General features: G+C 32.0%; 2 protein-coding genes across 2 annotated transcripts; both read left to right on the top strand.

Moving 5' to 3' along the window:
• Positions 1-3,749: 3,749 nt before the first annotated feature.
• On the top strand, positions 3,750-4,695 carry LOC137811807 (vacuolar iron transporter homolog 4). Its single transcript, XM_068613638.2, has one exon. The coding sequence runs from the start codon at positions 3,920-3,922 to the stop codon at positions 4,583-4,585; it is 666 nt and encodes a 221-aa protein (XP_068469739.1). The 5' UTR covers positions 3,750-3,919; the 3' UTR covers positions 4,586-4,695.
• Positions 4,696-16,037: 11,342 nt separating this feature from the next.
• On the top strand, positions 16,038-17,055 carry LOC137811806 (vacuolar iron transporter homolog 4). The gene has a single exon (XM_068613637.1). The coding sequence runs from the start codon at positions 16,122-16,124 to the stop codon at positions 16,785-16,787; it is 666 nt and encodes a 221-aa protein (XP_068469738.1). The 5' UTR covers positions 16,038-16,121; the 3' UTR covers positions 16,788-17,055.
• Positions 17,056-25,436: the final 8,381 nt, after the last annotated feature.

The following is a 25,436-nucleotide window of genomic DNA, read 5'->3' as shown; positions in this document are numbered from 1 at the left end:
AAACCAGATAACTCCACATTCAAATGGATCTTATTCCAATATGTAAGGAAAAATTAGAAAAAAATAATAAAAGAAAGCTAAATATGAGTGAAGTCAGTTTCAGGAAAATGTTTTTTAAATTGCAGAAAGATAAACGTAACAGCTTAGTTTTGGGTGTTTTTCCTTCAAGAAAGTGCGTAGCATGTAGCTTTCGTGCGGATTACACACTCTTCACTCCATTTTATTAATTACACACTTTACTTTAATGGCCACTATCCCGAGGTGCACACTCTAACAAATAAAATATATACTCTTTCTCCAAAATCTCATGCCAAATCCGAGTCTATGTAATGCAAAATCAAACCAATTGTTTTTCTTTCTGCTGGGATCTTTAACTTACCTCAAGAACCTCAACCGCTTAATACAAAATTATTTCGAAGGAGTTATTTTGTGTATTTCAATTGCTTGCGTTATTTTGCGTAGGAAAAAAAGTGATTAGCAAAGTGATTGATGTTAAGCAGTCTTTTTTTTTTCGAGGGAGGAGTTTACTGGATAGTGTGTTAGTTGCTAATAAAGTTTTGGATGAGATGAAAAGAAGGAAGAAAAAGGGTGTTTTCTTCAAAGTTGATTTTAAGAAGACATATGATTCTGTAAGATGGGAGTTTATTTATTATATGTTAGAAAGGGTCGAATTTTGCGGCATATGGATTCCTTAGATTCAATGATGTTTGGAGTCTTCTTCTGTGTCAATTCTTGTGAACGGTAGTCTGACTAAGGAGTTTTTACCAAAGAGAGGTATTCGACAAGGCGACCCACTAGATTAAAGGTTGTTTGGAGTCTTCTTCTGTGTCAGTTCTTGTGAACGGTAGTCCAACTAAGGAGTTTTTACCAAAGAGAAGTCTTCGATAAGGCGACCCACTAGCTTCGTTCTTGTTTTCTCATAGTGGCGGAAGGTCTGGCGGGAGTGTCTAGGATCGCAATTGAGAAGAACCTGATCGATAGTTTGGAGATTGGCAGGGAGAAAGTGAAGGTAAACATGTTGCAGTAGCTGATGATACTCTATTCTTCTGCGAAACAAATGTTAAAAGTGTTTTCAATATAAAGGTGGCTTTGTATTGCTTTGAACTCTCTTCCGGGCTCAAGGTGAACTTCATGAAGAGCAAGTTAGGTGGCTTGGGGGTGGAGCAGATAATGATCTAGCGCTTCGCGACGATTCTCAATTGTGAAGTGATGGTGATTCCTTTTGTATATTTGGGGTTGTCGGTAGGAGGGTGCCATAAGAAGAGGGCGTTTTGGGATGGAGTGGTTGGTAGAATGAAGAAAAATTTAAGTTGGTAGAAAGGTAGATTTTTGTCTCTAGCAGGGAGGATTTGCTTGATAAAGTCAATTTTGTCATCTATTCCATTGTTTTATTTATCTTTATTCAAAATGTCAGAGGCGGTGACAAACGAGCTTGTGAAAATCCAAAGGAATTTCCTATTGGGGTGGGGTTCTGAGGGAAGAAAGGTAGCCTGGGCCTCCTGGAAAAAGCTGTGCGAAGTTCTTGAGGACGGGGATCTCGGGATTATCGATTTAAGGACTTTTAATTTGGTGCTACTCGGTAAATGGATATGGCGCTTGGGGTCGGACAAGGATGGTCTATGGAAGGAGATTATTGTTTCCAAGTACAGGGGTTGGAGAAGCCTGAAAGAGGAAGGGAATGACAATAAGGAATCTATATGGTGAAAAGATTTGAGGAAAGTATGGAATTCGGAGGGTTGGGGTCAAAATTTTGAAGATTCCATTAATTGGAAGGTGGGATATGGAAAGAAAGTTTTGTTTTGGGAAGATAATTGGGTGGGGAGTGGGGCTTTGAAGAATGTCTTCCCGAGGTTGTTTTCCCTTAGTTTGTCAAAAGATTCTGCGGTGGTAGCTTTCTGGAGAAGGAATCTGTTTGAATGGAAGAAGCAAATAGTAGTTCTATTTTCTCAGGTAATCCAAGGTGCGAGTTTTGACTTGGATAAGGAGGATAGGTGGGAGTGGAAGGAAGGGGAAAAGCTTGGGTATACGGTTAAATCGGCTTACCTTTGTTTAAGGGGGAACAGAGATGGAGAGAAAAAGACAGTGTTTAAAAAGTTTTGGGTGAGTAAAGTTGTACCTACTGCACTAGTTACGACTTGGTGGGTGTTGGAAAACAAGTTGGCCACTAAGGCTAACCTGGTTAGGCGCGGGATTACGGTTACAAGTTCTACTTGCAGCCTGTGCGGGGTGGAGGAGGAGACTAGTACCCATCTGTTCTTCGAGTGCAGATTTGCTTGGTTATTGTGGAACCATTGTTGTGTATGGCTGGGTGTGCAGGGTGTGTTTCATAATGTCCCATTGTTAAACTTTTCCCAGTTTAGGATGAACAATGCGCCGATTTCGATGTATGAGGTTTGGGGAGGGATTTGGATCGCAGTAGTTAATAAGGTTTGGAGGCACAAAAATAGGGTTATCTTTAAATGGGGAGTAATAGATGTAGTGGAGGCTTTTGCGTTGGTCCAATTAAAGACTTGGTCTTGAGTTTCATCCAAGTCACAGTTTGCGTTTTTTTCCTTTTCTGATTGGTGCATAGACCCGATGGTTTGTATTAGGATGATCTTATGAGATATTTACTTAGTATGTCAGGTGACTTTCTCTGGGTTAAGTTAGGAGTGTCTTGTATAGCCATACATGAAAGTATGCCTCCTGTGAGTAATTAAAGTTGTCATTATGTATAAAAGTATCAATATCCTTAATTTGTCACCCCTTTTAGCCTTAACTTTACATAAATCCACCGTCTAGTTTTCCCCTTAAAAACAAGAAAATACTACCCTAACATAATATGATAAACAATACAACATAAAATATAATAATATCATGTTAGTGCACAACAATTTATTGCATCCAACCTCCAAAGGAGTCCTTATTGTATGGAACTTATAACTTAGTCTACATTCTCTTACCTTTTAATAGTAGTGGAAACTTCAAATGACACTTAAAAACGAAGAGAATACAACACCCATTAATATGTCTAATATAAACATAAAAAATAAGATTTAGTTTTACTTATTTATAAATACAATAGTTCTAATCATCTCTATATTCAGGATTATACGTAAGTGGTCTTAATGCAATGATTTTGGCAAATTTTATGCTTCAATCTTGTGAAAAAAATGTGATTGGAAATCAATCAATATTTTCCCCGAAAGAGTTTCCATGAATACTTTATAACATCACCGTGATTACAAAAAGAATCAAAATTAATCATTTCACTGTTCTTTTTTTAAACTATAAACTTCCATATATTACGTACGTTGAGACATTAAATGCAGCAAAATCAAAAGAGCAGTGTTATTCGTACAGACAAAATCTATGTAGAAACTCCATAATCTTGTGTTGCAAGCTAGGAGTAGGAGATACATTCGTCTGTTACTATACGAGATTTTAAAGGAAAAAAAAACAGGATTGAACACATTTACTATATAGAAGTTTGAAGACATTTAAGCTAAATGCTCATCTATACATATATTGTCACCATCAACTATATATTCATATATTAATCTTCTTTGATATAATTTTCAAATTAATAAAGCAAAACTAAAAACATGATTGGAGCAAGTAAGATGAATAATGTATAAGCATCACATTGAGGTGGAATATCTGAGACCTGGATCCACTTTTTGGTGGAGAACTTTAAACGCGAGCCATATATATTTTTTAAGAAGTCACTAACTTGCAGCTAGTGCTGTCCTGATCACCATCATAACTCCTTTACCAATATTTAGGTCCATTGACACCTCAAACTTACGATCCCTCTCTATAAATATTCTTCATTGGAAGCGTGTGTTCTTCACAAGCTCTTAATATCTCATAATTCCCATCAATTTCCTCCTTTTCGATTTCATTATTCCCCAGCTTCATTTTATATTTATAATCCTTCATGGCAAACCTTGGAGCTAGAATGAATGGTATTTCATCAAACCAAGTTGAGATCCCTATCCATTCTGATGGAATGGAGCCAAAACCAAGAGATGAGAGCAACATTGACTACTCACAAAGGGCTCAGTGGCTTCGAGCAGCAGTGTTGGGAGCCAATGATGGGTTGGTCTCTGTTGCCTCACTTATGATGGGTGTTGGAGCTGTTAAGAAAGACATCAGTGCCATGCTTATTGCTGGTTTTGCTGGATTAGTTGCTGGGGCTTGTAGCATGGCAATTGGAGAGTTTGTGTCTGTATACACTCAGTATGACATAGAGATGACTCAGCTTAAAAGGGAGAGGGAAGCTAATAACAATGGAGGAGTGGATGAAGAACCTGAAAGGGAGAAGTTGCCAAACCCCTTTCAGGCTGCACTGGCATCAGCACTGGCATTTTCTATTGGTGCTTTGGTGCCAATGCTAGCAGCTGTGTTTATAAGGAATCACAAGATTAGGATGGGAGTTATTGGTGCTGCGGTTAGCCTGGCGTTGTTGGTGTTCGGAGGGGTAGGAGCAGTTCTTGGAAAAACTCCAGTGATGAGGTCTTGTCTTAGGGTTCTGATTGGAGGTTGGATAGCTATGGCTATAACGTTTGGCCTCACCAAATTGATTGGCTCTGCTGAACTTTGAAATTCATTGATATTAATCAGTAAAGATTTTATTGGTTGTGTAATGAGTAATCATGCTGGCTTGTTGTCCATCTATATACGGATTATAGGAATCCTTGCATTTCATTTTAATATTTGTGCTTTCTATATATGAACGAACATAAAATAGTGGATAAGACTGAACAGAAAGTTGCAAGTATATATAATAGTTTAATATAAATTGTTAAGGAAGTCTTCTAATACATGTGCTTCAATACTTGAAGCTTTTATCGGCAATTTAAACTTCCCTGTGGAAAGGATTTCATAATTTTTGTAATGCCATGAACTCAATGCTTCAATTGATTACATAGCTACAATGAAATCCGCGCAAGTGGATTGGAGGCAACAAGGTGAACCGTTTTATTTCACACATTTCCCATCAGGGTTTGGAGAATATGAAATGCACAGAATATTTCAAAGATGGAGAAAAATTGAAGACGTTTTTATTGAGAAAAAACTCAACAGAAATGGCTACCGATTTAGTTTCGTCAGATTATGGGAGTTACAGACCTAGTAAAGCTAGAAAAACAATTTGACCAGATTAGAATTAGAGAGATGAAACTCCATGTTAATGAGTCAAGATACAGAAAATACAACATTCTGTGGAAGAACAATAAAAACGAACATATTCAAAGAAAGTCATATCAAACGATTAAGAAAGTCATATCAAAGGCCATATGTAGGGTAGTAGGTTCTTTGCAGAAATCAACTTGAACAAAGTCCTACAGTAAATGAAAACTGGTTTTCAACCATTTTTGTATCTATAACGCCATGGTCAAGACAATCAGCAATAGGGAACAATGTTGTATGGATTAAATGCAGAGGTGTTCCAATACACCTATGGGGAAAATTTTGTTTCCAGAAAATTGTAGAAAAGTACAATGATTTTCTTGTAGTTGTAGTGTTTGATGATAAGACTATGTTGAATTTGATTAATGTTGGTAGTTGTAGTATTTGATGATAAGATTATGTTGAATTTGATTAACGCTAGTTTGATTAAGTGTAACATCATGTGAAGATGAAAATAGTGAAAATCTTAAGAAAATCAATGATGAATTCATTGTTAAATAAATTTGGGAGACAATGTGCTTATTTTTTTGTTTTATAATCTTTATTTTATTTCTCAGGAGAGATGGTAAGGTAGGATGGGTCATGCGTCTTAGTGAGTGGCTCAATAAGAAAAAATGCGAGGCGGGCTAGCCATTTTAACCACCTAGACAATTTTTCCCCGCACCCAATATTCTAAAAAATTCCAAAACTATCCATTCTAGATTATACAATCTGGAATACAAATTTTTATTATGGATTATGAATGTCACAATCCAAAATGAAAAATTTGTATTCTGGATTTTGAAATTCGGAATATATTATATTTCAGATTGTACAATTGGAAATACAAGTTTTAACTTTTAGATTCTATAACTTTGGTAAGTCTCCAGATTCCACATTCCATAATTAAAAAAAATGTTCAATGAAAAATGTCAAAGGATAATTTAAGTACTTTTTGAAGTATAGGGTGCAGGAAGAAAAGTATAAAGGTGCAGGAATAAACTCCCCCAATCCCTAATTCATAACACATTCACGAAATTCTTCATAAGATTTGATGATTTTTTATATATGTCATAATGTTTTTTTTGTCTTTCTGAAATGCATATATTGTTTGTTTCAATACTCATCCAATGTAATAGTTAGGTCTAAGTCATTTTTATAATAAAATTTAAATATAGTTATATATATTATAGATATTATTTCATACTATTTTTCAATTAGAATGACAATCATGTCTACATGTATTACCTTAAAATGTCTATATTTAATGAAATATTTTATTAATAAATTTATTAGTACAATTAAAATCAACTTTCATTGAAAATTATAATATCATAATAATTTCTTTTTACCTATATTTTATTATGCATGTGTCGTGAAAATAATACTGTGATGACATTTACTTAATTCATAAGAAAAAAGATTTAATTTAAAAAAAGTAAATTTATATTTAAAAATTTATTTTTCATTAATTTTAAAAAATATTTCTTATGCAAATGGCCCACAGGTCCACGTGCTAACTTTTATATGGAGCGGACCAATGAAATCAACCCACATTTCCTATGTGGAGCGGACCAACTCGACCTGTATTTTCAAGTCAAATGCAGGATGGATCAATGCGGGGTAGACCATCCACATTGTCATCTCTATTTTTTTGCATAACAATCTCAATTCCTTTTACTTTATTGTTATTGCTAAATTTTATTTGTAGATAAATTTTGAACATTGTTTGATTGTTTTAACTAATGGATTTGTTGAGCGACCTGAAATTATCTGACCTTATATATACTATCATCTCTAGTATTAGATATTAGCACAAATTATGCCAAATATAATTTTAGTTTGATAGTAAAAAGATAGCTATCACTCTCCAAACTTGTGTAATTACTTATTTTTTTTATTTTATATTCTAGTATTATTAGGAATGCAAACAAATGAAAAATAATGGTAGCTATATATTATTATGTACATGCATTCCTTTTATTAAAAATAAAATTTTAGAGATTGTAACTTTTTTACTTGATGAAAATATTTCTCTAGATTAGTATATTTTATTCCTATACTCAACATATTCTACGTTCTAGGTTAGTAGTAGCCCCTTACTCATTAATAAAAGTAAATTATAAAACATAATGGATTTGAGGATCCAATTTATGATTTAATAAGTTAGGGGAGTGTGTATTCCGCAAGAAAGCCACAAGCCACATCATTGAATACCGAAATATAAAAGAATTAAAATTAAAACTATTACCCTCTCATTGCATTTCATTCTATTTAAGAAGATATCTTAAAGTGGAGATGTGCATTATTGCTTTGTTATTGTTAATTTTCCCTTAGTGGGTTCGTCACCTTGTACTTTTTTTCTGCTTTAAGGACATGCAATGAGTATACTTAAATTCCCACTCAATTTCTCCAATTTTAAATTTTTAACGTGTTGAATTTCACTTTGTTAGGTATTCTTATATCAGATTCCTTTCCCACAACCATATACTTTGTAAGAAGTTCCTTTTTATGGCCTCTTTCATAACATCTTTCCTAACATAGTTTTTTTTTTTATCAACAAAAAATAAATAAAATAAAATGAAACATTTTAGGGGTGTCCCAACCCTTATATAAAACTTTAAAAACAAGTTTTCTAACACCCTACTAACTAAGAATCCAACAAACATGCATTACAGATCAAGATAGTTCCAACCAACAAAACTTATTTCAGGACCAATTAGTAAATATGGTAACCATAATACAAGAAGGATTTGTAATATCTTGTTGTTTAGTAAATATTTTATTTTAAATTTATGAGTTTTAGCACTGTTATATAAATTTAAATACCCTAACAAAAATAATTTCAATGTTAATTAAGATTATTAAATGACCAGTTAAATAACATTATTTGTTTAAACAACTCATTTAAACACTGCGATGTATTATTATTTAGTAGAAAACTTGTTAGTAATATTGATTAAGTTTAAGCAATTCAGGTAAGTACTGCATATATATACTAAATAACAAAAAAAAAGAAGAAGAGAGGTTTATCATCATAAATCAATGCTTTTGATTTTTAACTTTCCTGTATTCATACACATATCTACTTTCTTCCACATGCAAAATTATCGTGAATGATGTTACACTTCAATTATATTCTTTTCTTGCTCCAAAAATGAAACTAATTACTCCCCGACAATCATCTAATAACATGTATAAACTAAACACATGTAGGGTTAGTGAAAGAAAGGTATAATAATATTTAATAAGTCACTTTAAGGGAAAAATTTCTTAAATTGCGGAAAGATAAATTTAATGCCATGTTTTTGGATGTTTTTGCAGAAAGTGCTTAGCTTTCGTGTGGATTACACACTCCTCCAATTGATTATTTACGCACTTTAATTGCCACTATAAGTCTATATCCCGTGGAGTGCACACTCCATCAAATATAATATATATGTATACCTCTTTCTATCTCATTTATGTAATGTTGAATCAAGAAATATTCCATTATTTTAATTTAGATATCTTCCTTCTATCACCGTTTAAACTATACTTCAATTTTTTTCCAAAGATTAAAAAAGCAACCAAAATTTACATTCTTCTTGTTATAACTATATTCTCGAGTTAACAGTGGCGACATTTAAATATAAAAACATTTTATAATATATATTTTATTTTTATAAAATAATTTTATAATTTAAAAGTTAAGTTTAAATTATACTTCTTAATAATATAAATCTTCTCATGACATTCCTAAGCGATCTAATGTAACGAGAGATGTGATTCAGATTCGCTTTTTTTCATTTGCTCCTTTTTTTTCCTGCTCACATGGTTTTTATATGAAAATCGCACGACAGAGTTTAATTTGTCAGTTATATATCTTCAAGCATGAAAATCTTTTATGCATTCACTATGTTCGAAAAACATTGTCATTTTAAGAATTTTAATTTATTTTTAAATTACTTTTCATTTGGAAAACTAAAATGGCGTTACTTTATTTTTCAATTTTAACCTTACTGTAAGGTATCTTTACTCAAATAAAATTTTATATAAAACTTTAAATCATACACACTTCAAATCCCTAAACCTTTAATACAAACATTTTTTTATCAACAAAAAATAATAAATAAATGTTATTCATTTTAGGATGATACATCTCTAATACAGAACGAAAACTTTAAAATAAAAAACCAAAGACTCCTACCAATGTCACGAGCAACACATCAACAAACACTCAACCAACACTAAAAAACAACACTAAATCAAATATATGCAAATCAGAGGATCAAGACACCAGTCAGAATAAGAAAAACGAGTTGAGGGTACTTTGAAAGCGATCCAAGACTAAACCTTTAATTGAATAAGAGCAAACATTTCTGAAACACCCACCACTTCCCTTTTAAAAATTACATTGTTCATGTGCCTCCAAATCTAACTTACTACAGCGATCCAAATTGTCCCCAAATAACATTAACATATTCAGATGCATTACACATACAAAACTGTAAAAATATGATGACAAGAATCAGAATGATCCACGAACGCCAAACCTAACCAAGTGTAGCACTGACTCCAAACAAGCCAAACTATCCTGCACTCGAAAAATAAATGGCGACACGACTCCTCTTCCACCCCGCACATAATACACATACTACTTTCGATCACTACCCCTCTCCTTTCCAAATTAGACTTGTTAGCTATCTTATTTTCCAACACCCTTCAAGCAATGGCATGGGCTGAAGGTAAAACCTTAATCCACAACTTTTCATACATGGAAGTGTTTTCCCCCTCTAGTTCACCCCTTAAGAAAATGTAAGCAGAATTGACCAAGTAAAAAGAAAACTCACTATCTTTCAACCCAGCTATCTTCCATTTCCAACTCGATCCTCAACCCTTGAAGCTTTTGAAGAAGTTGACTCTCCAGAACCTTTTCCCACTCAAACTGAATCCTTATCCAAGCTAACTTCCCCTCCCAGACACCATCAACCCAACCCCGAAAGTCAACCAACTAGACTTAGAGGAAATGGTCAAGGAACACAGCCTCGGAAAAATGCTCTTCAAATCACCACTACCCGCCCAATTATCTTGCCAAAAACTAATTTCCTTCCCGTTTACCAATCTTCCACTTGAAATGATCTTCAAACCTCCTTCCCAACTCTCCAAAACCCAAATCTCCTTCAACTCTTTCCACCAAAGGGACACCTTAATATTATTCCTTCGCTCTCTTAGACTTCTTCAACCTTCGTATTTAGACTCAAGAATATCCTTCCACAATCTTTCTTTATCCATCCCCAGATGCCAAATTCACTTTCCTAATAAAGCTACATTGAAAACTCTTAAATCAAGAATTCCCAGACCGCCAACCTCACGAGACTGACATTTTTTTTTCCATGAAGCCCAAGCAATCTTCCTCCCTTCCGACCCCTACCCCCACAACAAATTCCTATGAATTCTCTTTATCTCCTTTAACACCACAACATACATTTTGTATAGAGACAAATAAATTAACGGAATAGATGAAAGTACGGACTTAATCAGACAAATCCTCCTGGCCATGGAGAGAAGTCTACCTTTCCACCTTCCTAGTCTAGTCTTCAATCTTTCAACCACTCCACCCCAAAAAGCACCTCTCCTATGACACCCCTTTACCATCATTCCCAAGTATTTAAAAGGAGTTGTGATCACCTCACAATTAAGAATAGTTGCAAAACGCTACATTGTAACCTAATCAATCCCCAAATCACTACTTTTCAAAAAATTCACCTTAATACCAGAAGATAATTCAAAACAATTCAACGCTACCTTAATGTTAAACACACTTTTAATATTGGCTTCACAAAAGAAAAGAGTATCATCTGCATATTGCAACATGTTTACCTTAACTTTCTTATTCCTAATTTCTAAACTATTAATCAATTTTTTCTCAACTGCCATTCTTGACACGCCTGCCTAACCTTCAACCGTAATAAGAAATAGAAAAGGTGCTAACGGATCCCCTTGATGCAACCCCCTCATCAGAATAAACTTCTTAGAAGGACTTCCATACACAAGCACTGGCACCGAGGCAAATTCTAAACAGGACTTGATCCATTTAATCCATTTGTCACAGAAGCCAACTCGTCATAGCATATATTAAATAAACTCCCAACTTATAGAGTTATAAGCCTTCTCATAATCAACCTTAAAGAAAACACAACTTTTCTTCTTCCTCTTCATCTCCTCAAGGACTTCATTGGCCACTAGCACACCAACCAATAATCGTCATCCTTCAAGAAAAGTGAATTGTCTAACATCAATAACTTTGCTAATCACCCTTTTCAGTCTAAGAGATAAAGCTTTCGAGATAATTTTATATAAGAATTCAACCAACAAAATAGGTATAAATTCACTGAGTTGGTGAAGATTGTCAACTTTAGGAGTCAAACATAAGAATGACGCATTTAACACCCTAGGCCATTTACCTCTAGTCGCAAAGTCTTTCATCGCCAACAAAACACCCTCTTTAATGAAGTCTCAACTAAAATTTAGGAACCCAAAATTAAAACTATATGGACCAGGACTCTTCGAGCTGTTGCAGTTCTAAATTGTGTCCTTTATTTCTTATTCAAAAAAATCTCCAACCAACATCTCGTTATCTTCCCAGAGATGGCATTAAATTTGACATTATCCATCTTAATCTGGAAAGCTTCTTTCTCGACAAATCTAGAATTGAAAAAATCTCGAACCTTGTCCTTAACCACATCCTTATCAACACACCATTGACCATTCTCTACAATGTTGTGTAACTCGTTCCTAGCCCTCCTCCATTTTACTGTTGTGTGGAAAAATTTTGTATTAAGGTCACCCTCTTTCAACCACTTTAGACGAGTTTTCTGATGCAAAACTGCCTCTTGTTTAAATAAGTTCCTGCTTTTTTTTTTTTGCTAAGAGAAGCCTTCTTCCCTCCCTCCCGAGCTCATCTAACTCATCTTCATCGTCTGTTGCATCTAACTAACTAATTCTCTTTTACAAATCTTTTCCAATAGTATTAACATTCCCAAACACTTCTTTGTTCCAAATTTTTAAGTTTGCTTTAAGTTTTTTCAATTTTTCTTTGAATACAAAAAACCCTTCTCCAAACCTCATAATTGGACCATTTATTCCTTAAAAAATATTTGTACCTATTATCGTTTTGCCAAGCATCCAAACACTTGAACGGTTTTGGACCCCAATCCACACACATATATTTTAGTACAATAACAAAATGATTAGATACAAATCTACTTAAGACAAATTGTTTACTATGCGGCCAAGCTTCTAACCATTCCTTTAATACAAAAACCCTGTCAATCCTACTCTTTACTAACCCATTTGATTTGTACTAGGTACACTTTCTTCCAAACAACGTGATATCTACCAATTCAAACTTTTCTATGAATGCGTTAAACCATTTATTTATTTGTTGTAATCAGACACTGATATCAAACTCTTCTTCTCTTGTTGTCTTCTAATGGAATTAATGTCCTCAACTACACACCAAGCCTTACAAATCTGATTCTTCCTGTACTCACTGATCTCTTCCCAAATCAACATTTTTTCCCTCAACGAGCCAAAACAATAAACATTCACAATGGTGACTTGTACCCCAATCCCAACCTTCCAAATCCCTTCAATGATGAAAAAATTACAACCGTTGAAAAACCTAGTCAGTTGAAAGCTTTTCTTTATCCACATCTTAATAATCCCACCTACATTATTGCTAGCAGCATTTTCAACCCAATCTATTTCATTAGAACCAAAGAAAATAACAACTCTCCTTACTCATTCCTGCCTGCAAACGGAAAGGCCGCTAAACCTGGTCCTTATACTCCAAAGTCAGCCACCTTCCTTGAAGCAAGACACAGAGAGCTACTGACCTTACTAGCTTCCAGAATGTAAACTAAATCCTGACCTTGATTGTGACACGTGCTTCGTCCCTCTCACTTGGACACTTTCCAACATAACCCTCCGAACCTCCTCTCCTGCACACCCCTCCCTTCCCCTCCTCCATAGAACCCGCTCCACCAGCCACCGCCAACTCGTCTCCCTTGCACGCCCTACAAATAACCTCTTTTTTTGCGCCCCGAGTTTTATCCTGTGACAGGGGAGAACGTACCATCGACAACCACGCACTTCGATAACGTCTCCTCGCCAGCTGTGATTATGAAAGCCACAAGCTTCGACAGTGACTCCTCACCAGCACCAGACTCCTTTCTCTCTCCACTAGTCGCACACTCCAACTTGTTCGCCGTCTCCATGCATGAACTTTCAACCACAATGATTGCGCCTTGACCTTGTTAGAATATATGGTCTTAAATAAGAGGGGGGGGGTGAATTGTTTATAAAAGATTTTCGAAAACTTTGAAGGTATAATGAAAGCCAATGAAGAATCACAGAGAAAGAAACTAAGGAAAGCAATGCACAAAGGTGTTTTAGTTGATTTCCAGAAAATCAACCGGTTGTTTTTGCGATTCAACCGGTTGTTTTTATCAGCAGTTAATAAAAACAACTTAAAACAGATATATGTGAGATCAGAGAAAGAGAGAATCACACAACTGGTTCACTCTTACACCAAGAGCTACATCCAGTCCCCAGAAACCACTGGGTTTAGCACTGTGCAATCAAAACCAGATTACAAACACCACACACCAAAGTGGTGACCTTGAACCCCTCAAGAAACACACTACCTTTGGCAAACCACACCAAGAGTGTTGATCTTGAACACCTCAAGAACACACAACACTCATTGCCAACACAAATACAGAAATACAGTAATCAAGGAAGAAGGGAATAGAATACACTTGGGTGTTACAAAGCTTAAAGTTCAAAATTACAACCCAATCCTATTCCACACACTTAAGAATTATCTAAAGCTCTTTCAAATCTTGGAAAAACTGCTTTGATAAACTCTTTTTCTTACTCCAAGATTAGGAGCGTAAAACCACCTTTATATAGATCAACCAAGTGGTCAAAAACATTTAATAAAGGAGCCAAGGTAGTTAGGATCATTTAAAACATATTAAAACCACTTACCAAAATTCTGTTAAGGTTTTTCGAAAAACAATCAATTGTTTTGTCGAAACAATAAGTTGAATTGACTTGACAACAAAGTCAAGCTTTTCAAAACCTTTTCAAAAACTACTAAGGTAAACAACCTGTTGTTTCGAAATTTCAACCTGTTCAAATTTCATCTACTTTTTATAAAACTCATATTTTCAAAAGGTTAAAGATTCAAATGAACTTGGATCATCTTAAGGAGTGAATTAACAAGTTTCAAACAACCAGACACAGACACACACATAACAACAACAAGGTCTTCAAGCTTTCCACTTGGATTTGGAGACATCAAAACATCTTGTTCAACAGACCTAAGCTGCCTCCCGAAACACCATCAACGCACACAGAAAGGTCTGCCACGTCCAAAGATGGGTCGAAGGAGTCGCCAACCTAACTTGCTTCTCTCAAATGGGCAAGAGGAAGCCTAGGACAAATCAAGTAATCATCCCAATATGCTTTTAAAACCGATACACCCTCATTAATGCTCGATTGGCAAAAAGCATGCGCCTTATTAATGTTATTACACACCTTTGCATGCACCTCATTAAAACTATTATTATTATTATTATTAACAATTGCATGCGCCTCATTAAAGTTAATCATCTCCTTTGCATGCTCCTTATTAATGTTGTTTGCATGCACCTTAGTAGAGTAAAAATACTCCTTCAAAATCGAGGCACCCTTCTGCCTTTCCAAGGAAGCATTATCATCATCACTAACTCGTGCAACAATTTTTGGTATCTCCTCCATCACCATCGAAAATTGAACAGTTTGCTCTTCTCCTCCTTCCGCTCTTACCCTTTTGCCAAAATCAAAACAATCTAAATTCAAGAACTCCCCTCCGACATCGTCTTTCGTTCTAGCTTCTGACTATGACTTCGAAAAATCTCCCCACTTATTATGAGATCAGCTTAGCATATGATTTGGGAAACTGCATTCCTCTTCAAACGACACTGCACTCCTCTTCAAAGGGTATGAATTCAAAAAAATTAATCCTCTTAATATAATCTTCTGTTACTATGTGAGTTTTTAAGACATAAACGTCATTTAGATATACCTCTCTAAACACATAAGGAAGCTAAACTGAGATTTTTTTATAAGAAAGAAAAAATAAATAATTATGAATCACTTCAGGGGTGGTCAAACCTTTATACAATATTGAATATGAATGTACAATACCTTCCTCCAAAAGCTTACCACAAATATCCTTCTTAAGCAACACTAAAAAACAAGCCAACAGACTGAAATAAAGACACTCCAGAAACAACCTAAATCCTCATCCCAACCTTCTAAAACACAAAAGACTTCGATTTACAAAGTCTTTTGATCAAATACATACAAACCAAAGGATCAAGACACCAATCAGAATAAGAAAAACATGTAGAAGCAAAATTATAAGTAGCCCAAGACCATACCTTTAATTCAACCAAGGATGATCAATCACACCACCTTTAAAAAAAGTGTTTATTTCTATGTCTCCAAATCTTACCAACAACTGTAATCTAAACGTCACTCAGATATACCTTCATCTATTCCTCGTTATGATTTTCAAACTAATAATGAACCATAACTAAAAACAAATTATTGATCTAAGTAAGATGAATTACTTTATTACAATGAGGTGGCATATCTGAGACTTGGATCCACTTTTTGATGGTGAATTTTTAACGCCAACCATTTATATTTTTTAACAAGTCACTAACTAGTAGCTAGTGCTGTTCTGATCACATATCACAATTTCTTTATCAATATTTAGGCAATTTACGCCTCAAACTTGACGATCCCTCACTATAAATATTCATCCTAGAAGCGTGTGTTCTCCACAAGCTCTTAACATCACATAATTCCCATCAATTTGCTCCTTTTCTATTTCAGTATTTCCAAACTTGGTTTTACCTTTATCATTCCACATGGCCAACCTCGGAGCTAGAACCAATGGAATTTCATCAAACCAAGTTGAGATCCCTATCCATGCAAATGGTGTGGAGTCAAAATCAAGTGAAGAGAGCAACATTGACTACTCACAAAGGGCTCAGTGGCTTCGAGCAGCAGTGCTGGGAGCCAATGATGGGTTAGTCTCTGTTGCTTCACTTATGATGGGTGTTGGAGCTGTTAAGAAAGACATCGGTGCCATGCTTGTTGCTGGTTTTGCTGGATTAGTTGCAGGAGCTTGTAGCATGGCAATTGGAGAGTTTGTGTCTGTATACACTCAGTATGACATAGAGATGAATCAGCTTAAAAGGGAGAGGGAGGCTAATAACAATGGAGGAGTGGATGGAGAACCTAAAAGGGAGAAGCTTCCAAACCCTTTTCAGGCTGCAGTTGCATCAGCACTGGCATTTTCTGTTGGTGCTTTGGTTCCAATGCTAGCAGCTGGTTTTATGAGGAGTCACAAGATTAGGATGGGAGTTATTGCTGCTGCAGTTACCTTGGCATTGTTGGTGTTTGGAGGGGTAGGAGCAGTGCTTGGAAAAACTCCAGTGAAGAAATCTTGTTTCAGGGTGCTGATCGGAGGTTGGATGGCCATGGCCATAACATTTGGCCTCACCAAATTGGTTGGCTCTGCTCAACTTTGAACGTCATCGATTACTAGTCATTAAGTGCAACATGTTTTATTGTGCTGTGGTACATGCTAATACTATTAGTCTTTTCTAGATTGTGGCTGCTTTGTTTAAGTGAACAATTGTGTGCTGTCACCCCAAGGATATTAGGGTTCATTCTGTTTTCTATGATTCCGAGCTTTATTGAACTGTTTACCATGTCTGTTTAGTATTCCGAGTAGTCTGTTTAAATCGTGTGAAACTATCGTAGTGGAAAGAAATGCATAATATATTTGTCTATTAATATCTTAATTGTCTACATTCTACACTATAAGAAAGAATGGAGAAATTTAGCTACTTAAAAACAGCATCGATTTAGATTTAGAGTGAGTAAAACAAATTCTAATATGACACAAATAATCATAAAATTTAGATTTGACTAAGAGAAGAACAACTTTGAAAGTAAAAAATTATTATTAAATTATTTAAAAAATATCTTTTTATGTCGATTTAGAGTTGGCTAAGTGAATACTAATTATGTTTTATTTTGATGAATATTTTTTTGAGAAAGCTAATTATTTTTTTCTTGTAATGATTATTATTATTATTATTTAAAAATGGATTCACTTTTTTATGAATTAATTTATTAAACTTCTTGTAAATGGCAATGGTGTTTTGTGAGTTTTAAACATATTAATAAAGAAGTAAATATTTAGAGTTTATGTAGTATGCATACAAATATTTTTACAAACTTTTTTAGTGTTTCATATAAAGTTTGTGTATAGATGGTTAAAGTATATCTTATTCGTAAATTTTTTACTATTGTGAATTTAGACTCTAGAACAAATAGTGATCATTAATGCATTTTTTGGTAAAGAGTTTTTTTCTATAATATCTCAAATAACTTATTAGTATAATAATAGTAACTTTGTGTACTTAGTGAAGAGTGATGTTGTGTATTCGTGTTTATTTTTAGGAGATTAATCAATATTTAAAATTGTCTTTGTGAATTCGAGTAAGTCAAAAGTGACAACAAACAATACTTGTACTCAATTTTGATTAGTTGAACTTTGTATTTTTCAAAGGACAACTGAATGTAGCATAAATTGCAATGAACTCGTATAAATTAAAGTGTTAACAATTTATTACTTGAGTTGCCTACTCTTGGCCATTATTAAAAAGAATTTTAATGAAAATATTGTGAATCAATGTTAAAAATATTGCACGAGCCTCCTTTCATCTAATTGATAGAGTTTTTTTGTAAAAATTTTCAACTATGTTTATAATCTTTATTTAACCTTTTCTTTCTAAAACTAACATAGTCTTTTATATTGTATCAAAGTTGAGTTAGTTCTTTGTAGAACAAGAGGGATAAATCTCTCCTATGCTATAGAGAGTGAATAACAAGTTTTGAATAGACCAGTTCTATCAAAGGATAAAAAATTTGATTACCGGAAGCAACAAATTATTAATTATTTTTAAATCATATTATATAGATATTATGGATGTTATGGACAATGATAATTACATATATCGTAGATGATAACAACCAACCCCTATCAAGAAGTTCTTGAACTGATGAAAAAAAAAATATGTGTTCCACTTTAAGGTTCACAAACTCCTTTGATATATGCTTTTTCTAAATATGATGATTCAAAAGCTCATGCATTCAAAGGTGAAAAGGAGATGTCACTCACTCTTAGAATAATGTATGGGGGTTTCATCGAGGTAAAATCAAATAAACTTTTTTATTTACAGGCTAACACATACTCTTCAATGTAAGCAAAAATGAAGATACACAAAGAATGTTTAATAAATTTAAAATTATACTAAATGAGCTTTGATCCTTAGTAGGGGTGGCAAACCATAGGTTCGAAAAATGCAAGCTGGATTGGTCCGCCCCGCATACAAAATGCGGACTGGTTTTCATGACCCGCCTCACATGTGGGTTGGCCCACGGGCTGACCCACTTTTTTTTTTTAACTTAGAGGAGGAGTGGAGGCAGTAGCGCGCAACAATTGCAGGCAAAGCTACACGGAGTCGCAAGCGGAGCGAGCGACGACGTTGCAAAGGAGAGTGCGTCGTGTGTTGTGTGCGTTTTTTTGGAACAATGTAACTACATTGTGATTTGAGTGAAAACCTAATTTTTTTCACTCAAAGTTGTCACTTCTCCATTGGACCATCGTTGTCAAGTCAATTTATTTTTAATTTACTTTTTATTTATTTTTGCGGGATAACGGACCTGCACGTCCCACTCCGCCCACTTTGTCACCCCTAATCCTTAAGTAAAAAATATGATTTATTCAATCATATTGAAAAAATATTTTAGAAGCTTTATGAAACAATGGCGAGCACAAATTATAACTATTGGGACAAAAAAATGGCTTGAACAACATGCTCATTCAAGAACTCATGCATTTTAAAAAGTTGGAATTAAAGTAAGAAGAGTTCATTTAAAGAGAAAATTATCTAGCCCTCAAAAAAGCTCAAGGATAAATATACACATCCCCAAAAGCTTTTAAGGAGGAGGAACCTTTGGAAGAACCCTCAAAAGACAAACACTTTGACCCAGATAATGAAATCTCTTTCATTTGCTAAAAGGTACATCAAATATGGAAAAGAAAGGGAGGCTCATTGGTAGGAAACCCCAACCTTAGAAAGGAAAATAACAAAGAGAAAAAAAAACCATGTGGTCTACTATGAGTGCAAGAAGACATCACACTTCAAATCAGAAGCTAACAAAAGTTACGAAATGCAAGATATTTCTCAAAAAAGTTTCTCGTGTAAACATGGGAGGAAATTAGTGTTTGTTTAGATTGGGGAGTGGATGTGTGAGGATTGGAGTATGTTAGAGAGGATGTTTGAGGAAAGTTTATGGAAGTTTGTGAGTGATAAGATAGTTGGGAGAAATTTTTTTTTTTATAAATTGTTAAATGTTACTTTACAAATATATCTTTGTATATTAATTTTTTTTAATAATAAAATGAGTTATTTTTGTTAAAAAATAATCAACTTTCACATATTTCGTAGATTTAAAAATTAAAATTAAAAATTAAATATATATTAAATATAAATAGATATAATTTTAAAATTATAATTAAAAAAAATGTATTCAACAAATTAAATAAAAAAAATCAAATAATTTCTTAAAATATTAAACATGCAAGTATAAAATTAGAAAATAAATAAGATGTTATATAAATAAAAGATAATATTTATTATTATTAAAATTCCTATAGTAATAAAAAATAAATTAAAAAAATATATAACTTAATTAACAATAGAAAATAATTTCATAAAAACTATTATAAAATAAATTACAAACTCATAAACATAATAATTATAAAAAAAATATATTAATATAAATGTAACAACAAATAAAATTAAAAGAGAACTTCAAATAATTTCTGAAAATATTAAATATATACTATAAAATTAGAAAATAAATCACATTATATAAATAAATAAAATATTATACATCTCTTCATTTGGAGGGGAGACTATCATTATAATTATTTTCATCTTTTTTATTTATTTGTACAAAATTAGACACAAAATGCAGTGGGCAGAACTCGAAATCAAGTTCCTTCACTGATCAAAGAAACTTTAAACAATACACTAGACAAATTCTTTTGTTATATTATAATTTTTATTATACTTATTATTATTAATGTGAAGCATGTGGAACTTTTCATAAGTATGTAGTTTAAATATAATTTAATAAAAATTATATTTAAGTTTTCAAAAATTTAATTCATTTTATTTTAAATTTATATAACAAATAAATAAATTTAATTTATAAAAGAAATGTATATAATTTATAAAAAAAAAACTTTCTTTAATTTATACAAAACAATTAAATTCAATTTATACAACAAAAACGTAATTTCATTTATAAAAAAAAAATATATTTAATTTATACAACAAAAAGTAAATACATAATATTTTTAAAATTTAAATATGTATTTTTTTTACACAATTATTATTTTTCTACATCTTCCATTTTTTTTATAAACTTTATAAGATAATTTCTTTAAATAATTTTAAATTAAACACTTAATCAATTTAATAAATTTAATTTAACTAATTTATATCTAAATACTTATTATAATATTATAAATGAAATGAAATTAAAATAATTAATTTTTAAAAAATTTAAGTATTTTATATAACATTTATAAATTTAATTACATTTTTTCTTTTACTCAATTATTATTTTTTAACATTTTTCAATTTTTTTAAAATTGTTTAAGATAATTTAAAAATAAACACCTAATCAATTTAATTTAACTAACATATACCAAAATTATTAAAATTAAAAAATTATTATAATATTAAAAAAAATTAAAATAAATACAATAAACAAGTAAAAATTATAATATTTATTACCATGTTATACATTAAATAAATATAAAATCAATAAATTCTAACTATGCGTGGGCTATATAGCACACGCTTCCGATTATTTGTGTCGGTTTTGCGTCGATCGTAGCCCACACAAACTGATTTTTTTTATTTTTTTATTTAAATATATACCTGCGTCCATTATGCGTTGGATTGCAAAAAAAATTACTTTTACGTCGGTTTTGCGTGGATTTGACCACGAAAATTGCGCCTACACTTAGCCCACGCATACATATGGAAGCTAAATCATTAAAGAATATCATGAGCTTCTCTCCAACTCATCTCCTCTCAAGCTTATATAATACTTCTTTAGATAAATGTTTTGTCTAAAAGGATCAAAACTTTGAATTAAGAGTCCAGTACATCAAATGAATCATTTTAAAAAATAATGTGTTAGACTAAAATAAAAAACTAAACAATAAGCTTAACAACCTAAAAGAGGATTATATAAAACTTGAAAAGAAACATTAGCTCCAGAAAGGAAATAGAGCCTAAAAACTACTTTGAAAACCTTTTCTCAATAAGACCTATAAGAATCTAGTAGGAAGTCATCTAATGGTTTTTCAAATAAGTTCACAAGGGCTTTCGTAAACGTTTGAAAGATGAAAATAAGTAAAAATCTCATGTAATAGATAACAACAATGAACACATTAGTTTATACTAGTTCATCCTGAACCTAGACTATGTTTAGTTTTCCTTTTCAAATTGCAAAAGTTTTCACTAATTTAAAAAATTACAAGTATTCTACCTAACATTTTTTTTAATGACAAATACATAAAGTCACTCTTAACTATAATAATCTCCTCCTCGAATTGAGCATCAAGTACACATCTCCAAACTAAATACACAAAATTTTGCCAAGTGAAACAATAATAAGTTTTTAAAGAATTGCAAACAAACTCTAAAAAAAGAGTATATGAAAATAAAATATTACAATGCTTTCTTGTGGAGCCTATGCTTCACAAGTGTGAAGAATATACAAATATCACTCTCATTCAATTATCTAGAGGATGATCTATTAGAAAGAACTTAGAAGCTAAACTTCTTGTATCTACAAACCATGTAGGATGTGTGTAGTACATTCATTTTTCAACTATTCAACCGCTTTACCCTTTCTTGTATTTTGCATTGTACGAGGGTAGTTCTATTTTTAAATGTCATAAAAAGATTCATTGTACTACTTTTACTTGTCCTTTGTGTCATGTTCTTTTCAAAAAAGTGTTTGACTTTCCACTAAATTTTTTTATTATTAAAATCTTAATTTTTGGTAAATGACAATATTTTTCTCTACTACTACTTCTACTATTCCATAAAAGCATTGAAATGAGCATGTAAACTCATAAAAGGGTGAGTATGTGTGTTAGGATCTTCTTAAAATACGTGAGACTTTTTTTCGTGACATAAGATTAGCTTGCTTGTAGAAGCACATGAACATATGTCTTTATGAGTATGTCATCTTATAAAGTCAAAAGTGTTTTTGAATAACAACTTACATCTAGTACATCTTAAGACTTTATATGGTATGTGTGTTGTATTTAGAGTTTTAAGGTAATGCGTCTGATTGAAGTTTTGAGCTTTAAGGTGCCTTGAAAGATTCTTTGTGTCTGGTACATCAAACTTTGTTTAAAAAAAATTTAGAGCTTTTGTCTAAACTTATGGATTTTTACCTTTTCCTTCAAATAAATTAAATTTGTTAAATATCCGAAACTTGATATTGTTTATTTTCATCAAAATTGTGGGTAGCTTAGGAAAAATTCTCATTCACATACTTGAATATGATCATGGGTAAATAGTTTATGTTTAACAATTTTCCTATCTTTTATTTTGACAAATAATATCAATTTTGTGAATAAGGAAACTCACAACTCAACATCTATATAATCATCTCAATTACTCCATTCCTTTTAGAAATATCATTATAGCCTTTAAAATACAAGAGATTGGACAATATGTTTATTTTATTAGAGTTTCGATAAAAAAAAAATTGTTTCCTTAAAGCACACCCATTTATTCTAGTTTTCTAAAAGTGATGAATAAATAAAAGCAAGATATAAGACCAAAGCATCAATAGGATTATTCATGAATGTGAGCTTTAACATATGCATAATAAAGCATAAGACATGTACATCATAGTGAAGCATGTGTATTAAAGTATATTTGAAAGTTATATGAGAACATATGTATCATAATAAAGGAAGTATAAAAGCAAGATCTTAATATGAGATAAGAATGAGTACGACACTTGAGTAAAAATGAAATATTAAAGTGAAGCTACTTATGCAAACAATATGTAGATTATAGTAAGTGTACTATACATATGACAAAAATACTCCTCATTAGTCTAATACAAAAAAAAGAGAGTTTGTGTTTAACTAATAATCTTATACTATCTACATGAGTTATAACACATAAAAGAGATCTATTTTCTTCTAGATGTAAAAAAATGTATCTTCGTTACCCCTAAATTTTTCATAAACAAAAAGTAAGGATCATTCAAACCACCATTGTGTTGGAGGGTTGAACGGTGAGCTTCTAAATGCTTTATATGAAACTCGTTTAATAAATTTCTAAAGTGAGCCTTCTTTGTAAACACTTTACTTTTGTGTAGACTCTAGAACAAGAAATGATAATTTGTATATCCTATTGTAAAGTTTTATCCTTATAATATCCCAAATAACTTATTCTTCTATAATCAATGGTGACTTTGTATACTTAGTTAAAAGTGTCATTATGTACTTCTAATTAATCTCATGAAAATATTAAGGATAATATGGAGAATTGTCAAGGGCAAGTTAACAACTAAAGATAATCTGGAATAAAAATGGTTGCAGTTAGAGTGTAGAAACTGTTATGAGAGGGAAAAAGCAGGAGACAATTAATCATATATATTCTTTGAATGCATGGTAATAGGGAAGGTGTTGGATAAGTGTAGTAGGTGGACAACAACATTGTCCTTCCCTTAACTCATTATGGGAACATTACATGCATTTTTCTTCTTTGCAACTCAAGGAAAAAGACAATAAGCAATTTGGAAGATGATGGGGTGACTGTGATGAAAGAAATCTAGAAGCAAAGGAATTATGCAATCTTTTATGGTAATGTGGTGGACATAGATGAATTTTTTTGCTAAGCACAACAAACTTGGTTTTGGATTAGCTTCTTGACATCAAAGTCATGTTTCTTCTACTCAGAGTGGTGTATAAATCTTTTTGAACGTATCAAAATGGCGTCATAAACTTGGGAGGGCAAGTGAAGGTTTGACTTTGTATTTTGGATTTATTGATGAGAAATTAGTTCAGTGAAGCTCTAAAGAGGAATGGTAGTCAAATTACTAGCAAGAGAGGAATATTTCTTAGATAAGTTTGCAATAAATAACTTATTATTATACTTGAACTATAGAGGAGGAAAGACCACATAAAACAATAATGTTTAAATCCATTGAGAGACACTAAAAAAGAGAGACGATTTGGGAGATATAAAATATTGGTAAGATATATACATATAGGATAAGATAGATATATCATATTTAGTTTAATACAAACAAAGAGGTTCTAATTAAGGTAACATGTTATGTGTCATAGAGATTCATAAATAATTTTGTAAGTGGAGGTTTAGATTGTTAGCATATATTCTCCGAGGAGTCTATCATTCTAATTTTTCTCTATTTCTTTGTATTTTTGTGTTGGTTATATTATTTTTCTTGGTATTATGATTGATGTGTAAAGTTTGATTTTGTTGATAAAAAAATCTCATGAAAAATTAGCGATAACTATAAAAGGAAATCTATATACTCATGTAAATATAAAGTAACAACAATCAATAATTAGAATCAACTTTACTAAAAAAAAAAATCATTAAATGACAACTAAATTTAGAGATAAAAGTAATTAGTCACTATATTAACAAAATTAAATATTAATTTAGAGACTAGAAAATTATTCAAATCTAAAGTGATTTCTATTATTAATAAAAAATTATAAATTGATATCTAAATTAATTACCTAGGTTTTAGCTACTAATATTTTAGATTTTAAATTATTCTCTAAAAGACTAATTTAGAATTTAAAGTAGTAAGTAGTTAAAACTTTGATAGCTAATAATTAGATACCAATTTAAAAATTATTTTATAAATTTATATTAATAATATAAATTACTTTAGATACTAATAATTTTTTTAGTTTATAAAACGATCTCTAATTTAGTTAAATAATAACTAATTATTTTAGTATCTAAAATTAGTGTTTTTTTAATGTTTTTCTTGTAGTATTTATTTATTAAAAT

Source organism: Phaseolus vulgaris, chromosome 2, assembly GCF_051622355.1.
Source record: "Phaseolus vulgaris cultivar YP4 chromosome 2, ASM5162235v1, whole genome shotgun sequence".
Lineage (NCBI taxonomy): Eukaryota > Viridiplantae > Streptophyta > Magnoliopsida > Fabales > Fabaceae > Phaseolus > Phaseolus vulgaris.
Note: the sequence above shows the minus strand (reverse complement) of the source record. Positions and strands in the feature narration are given on the sequence as shown.

Coding starts and splice junctions, on each gene's coding strand:
- LOC137811807 (XM_068613638.2), top strand. CDS start 3,920: ATGGCAAACCTTGGAGCTAGAATGAATGGTATTTCATCAAACCAAGTT.
- LOC137811806 (XM_068613637.1), top strand. CDS start 16,122: ATGGCCAACCTCGGAGCTAGAACCAATGGAATTTCATCAAACCAAGTT.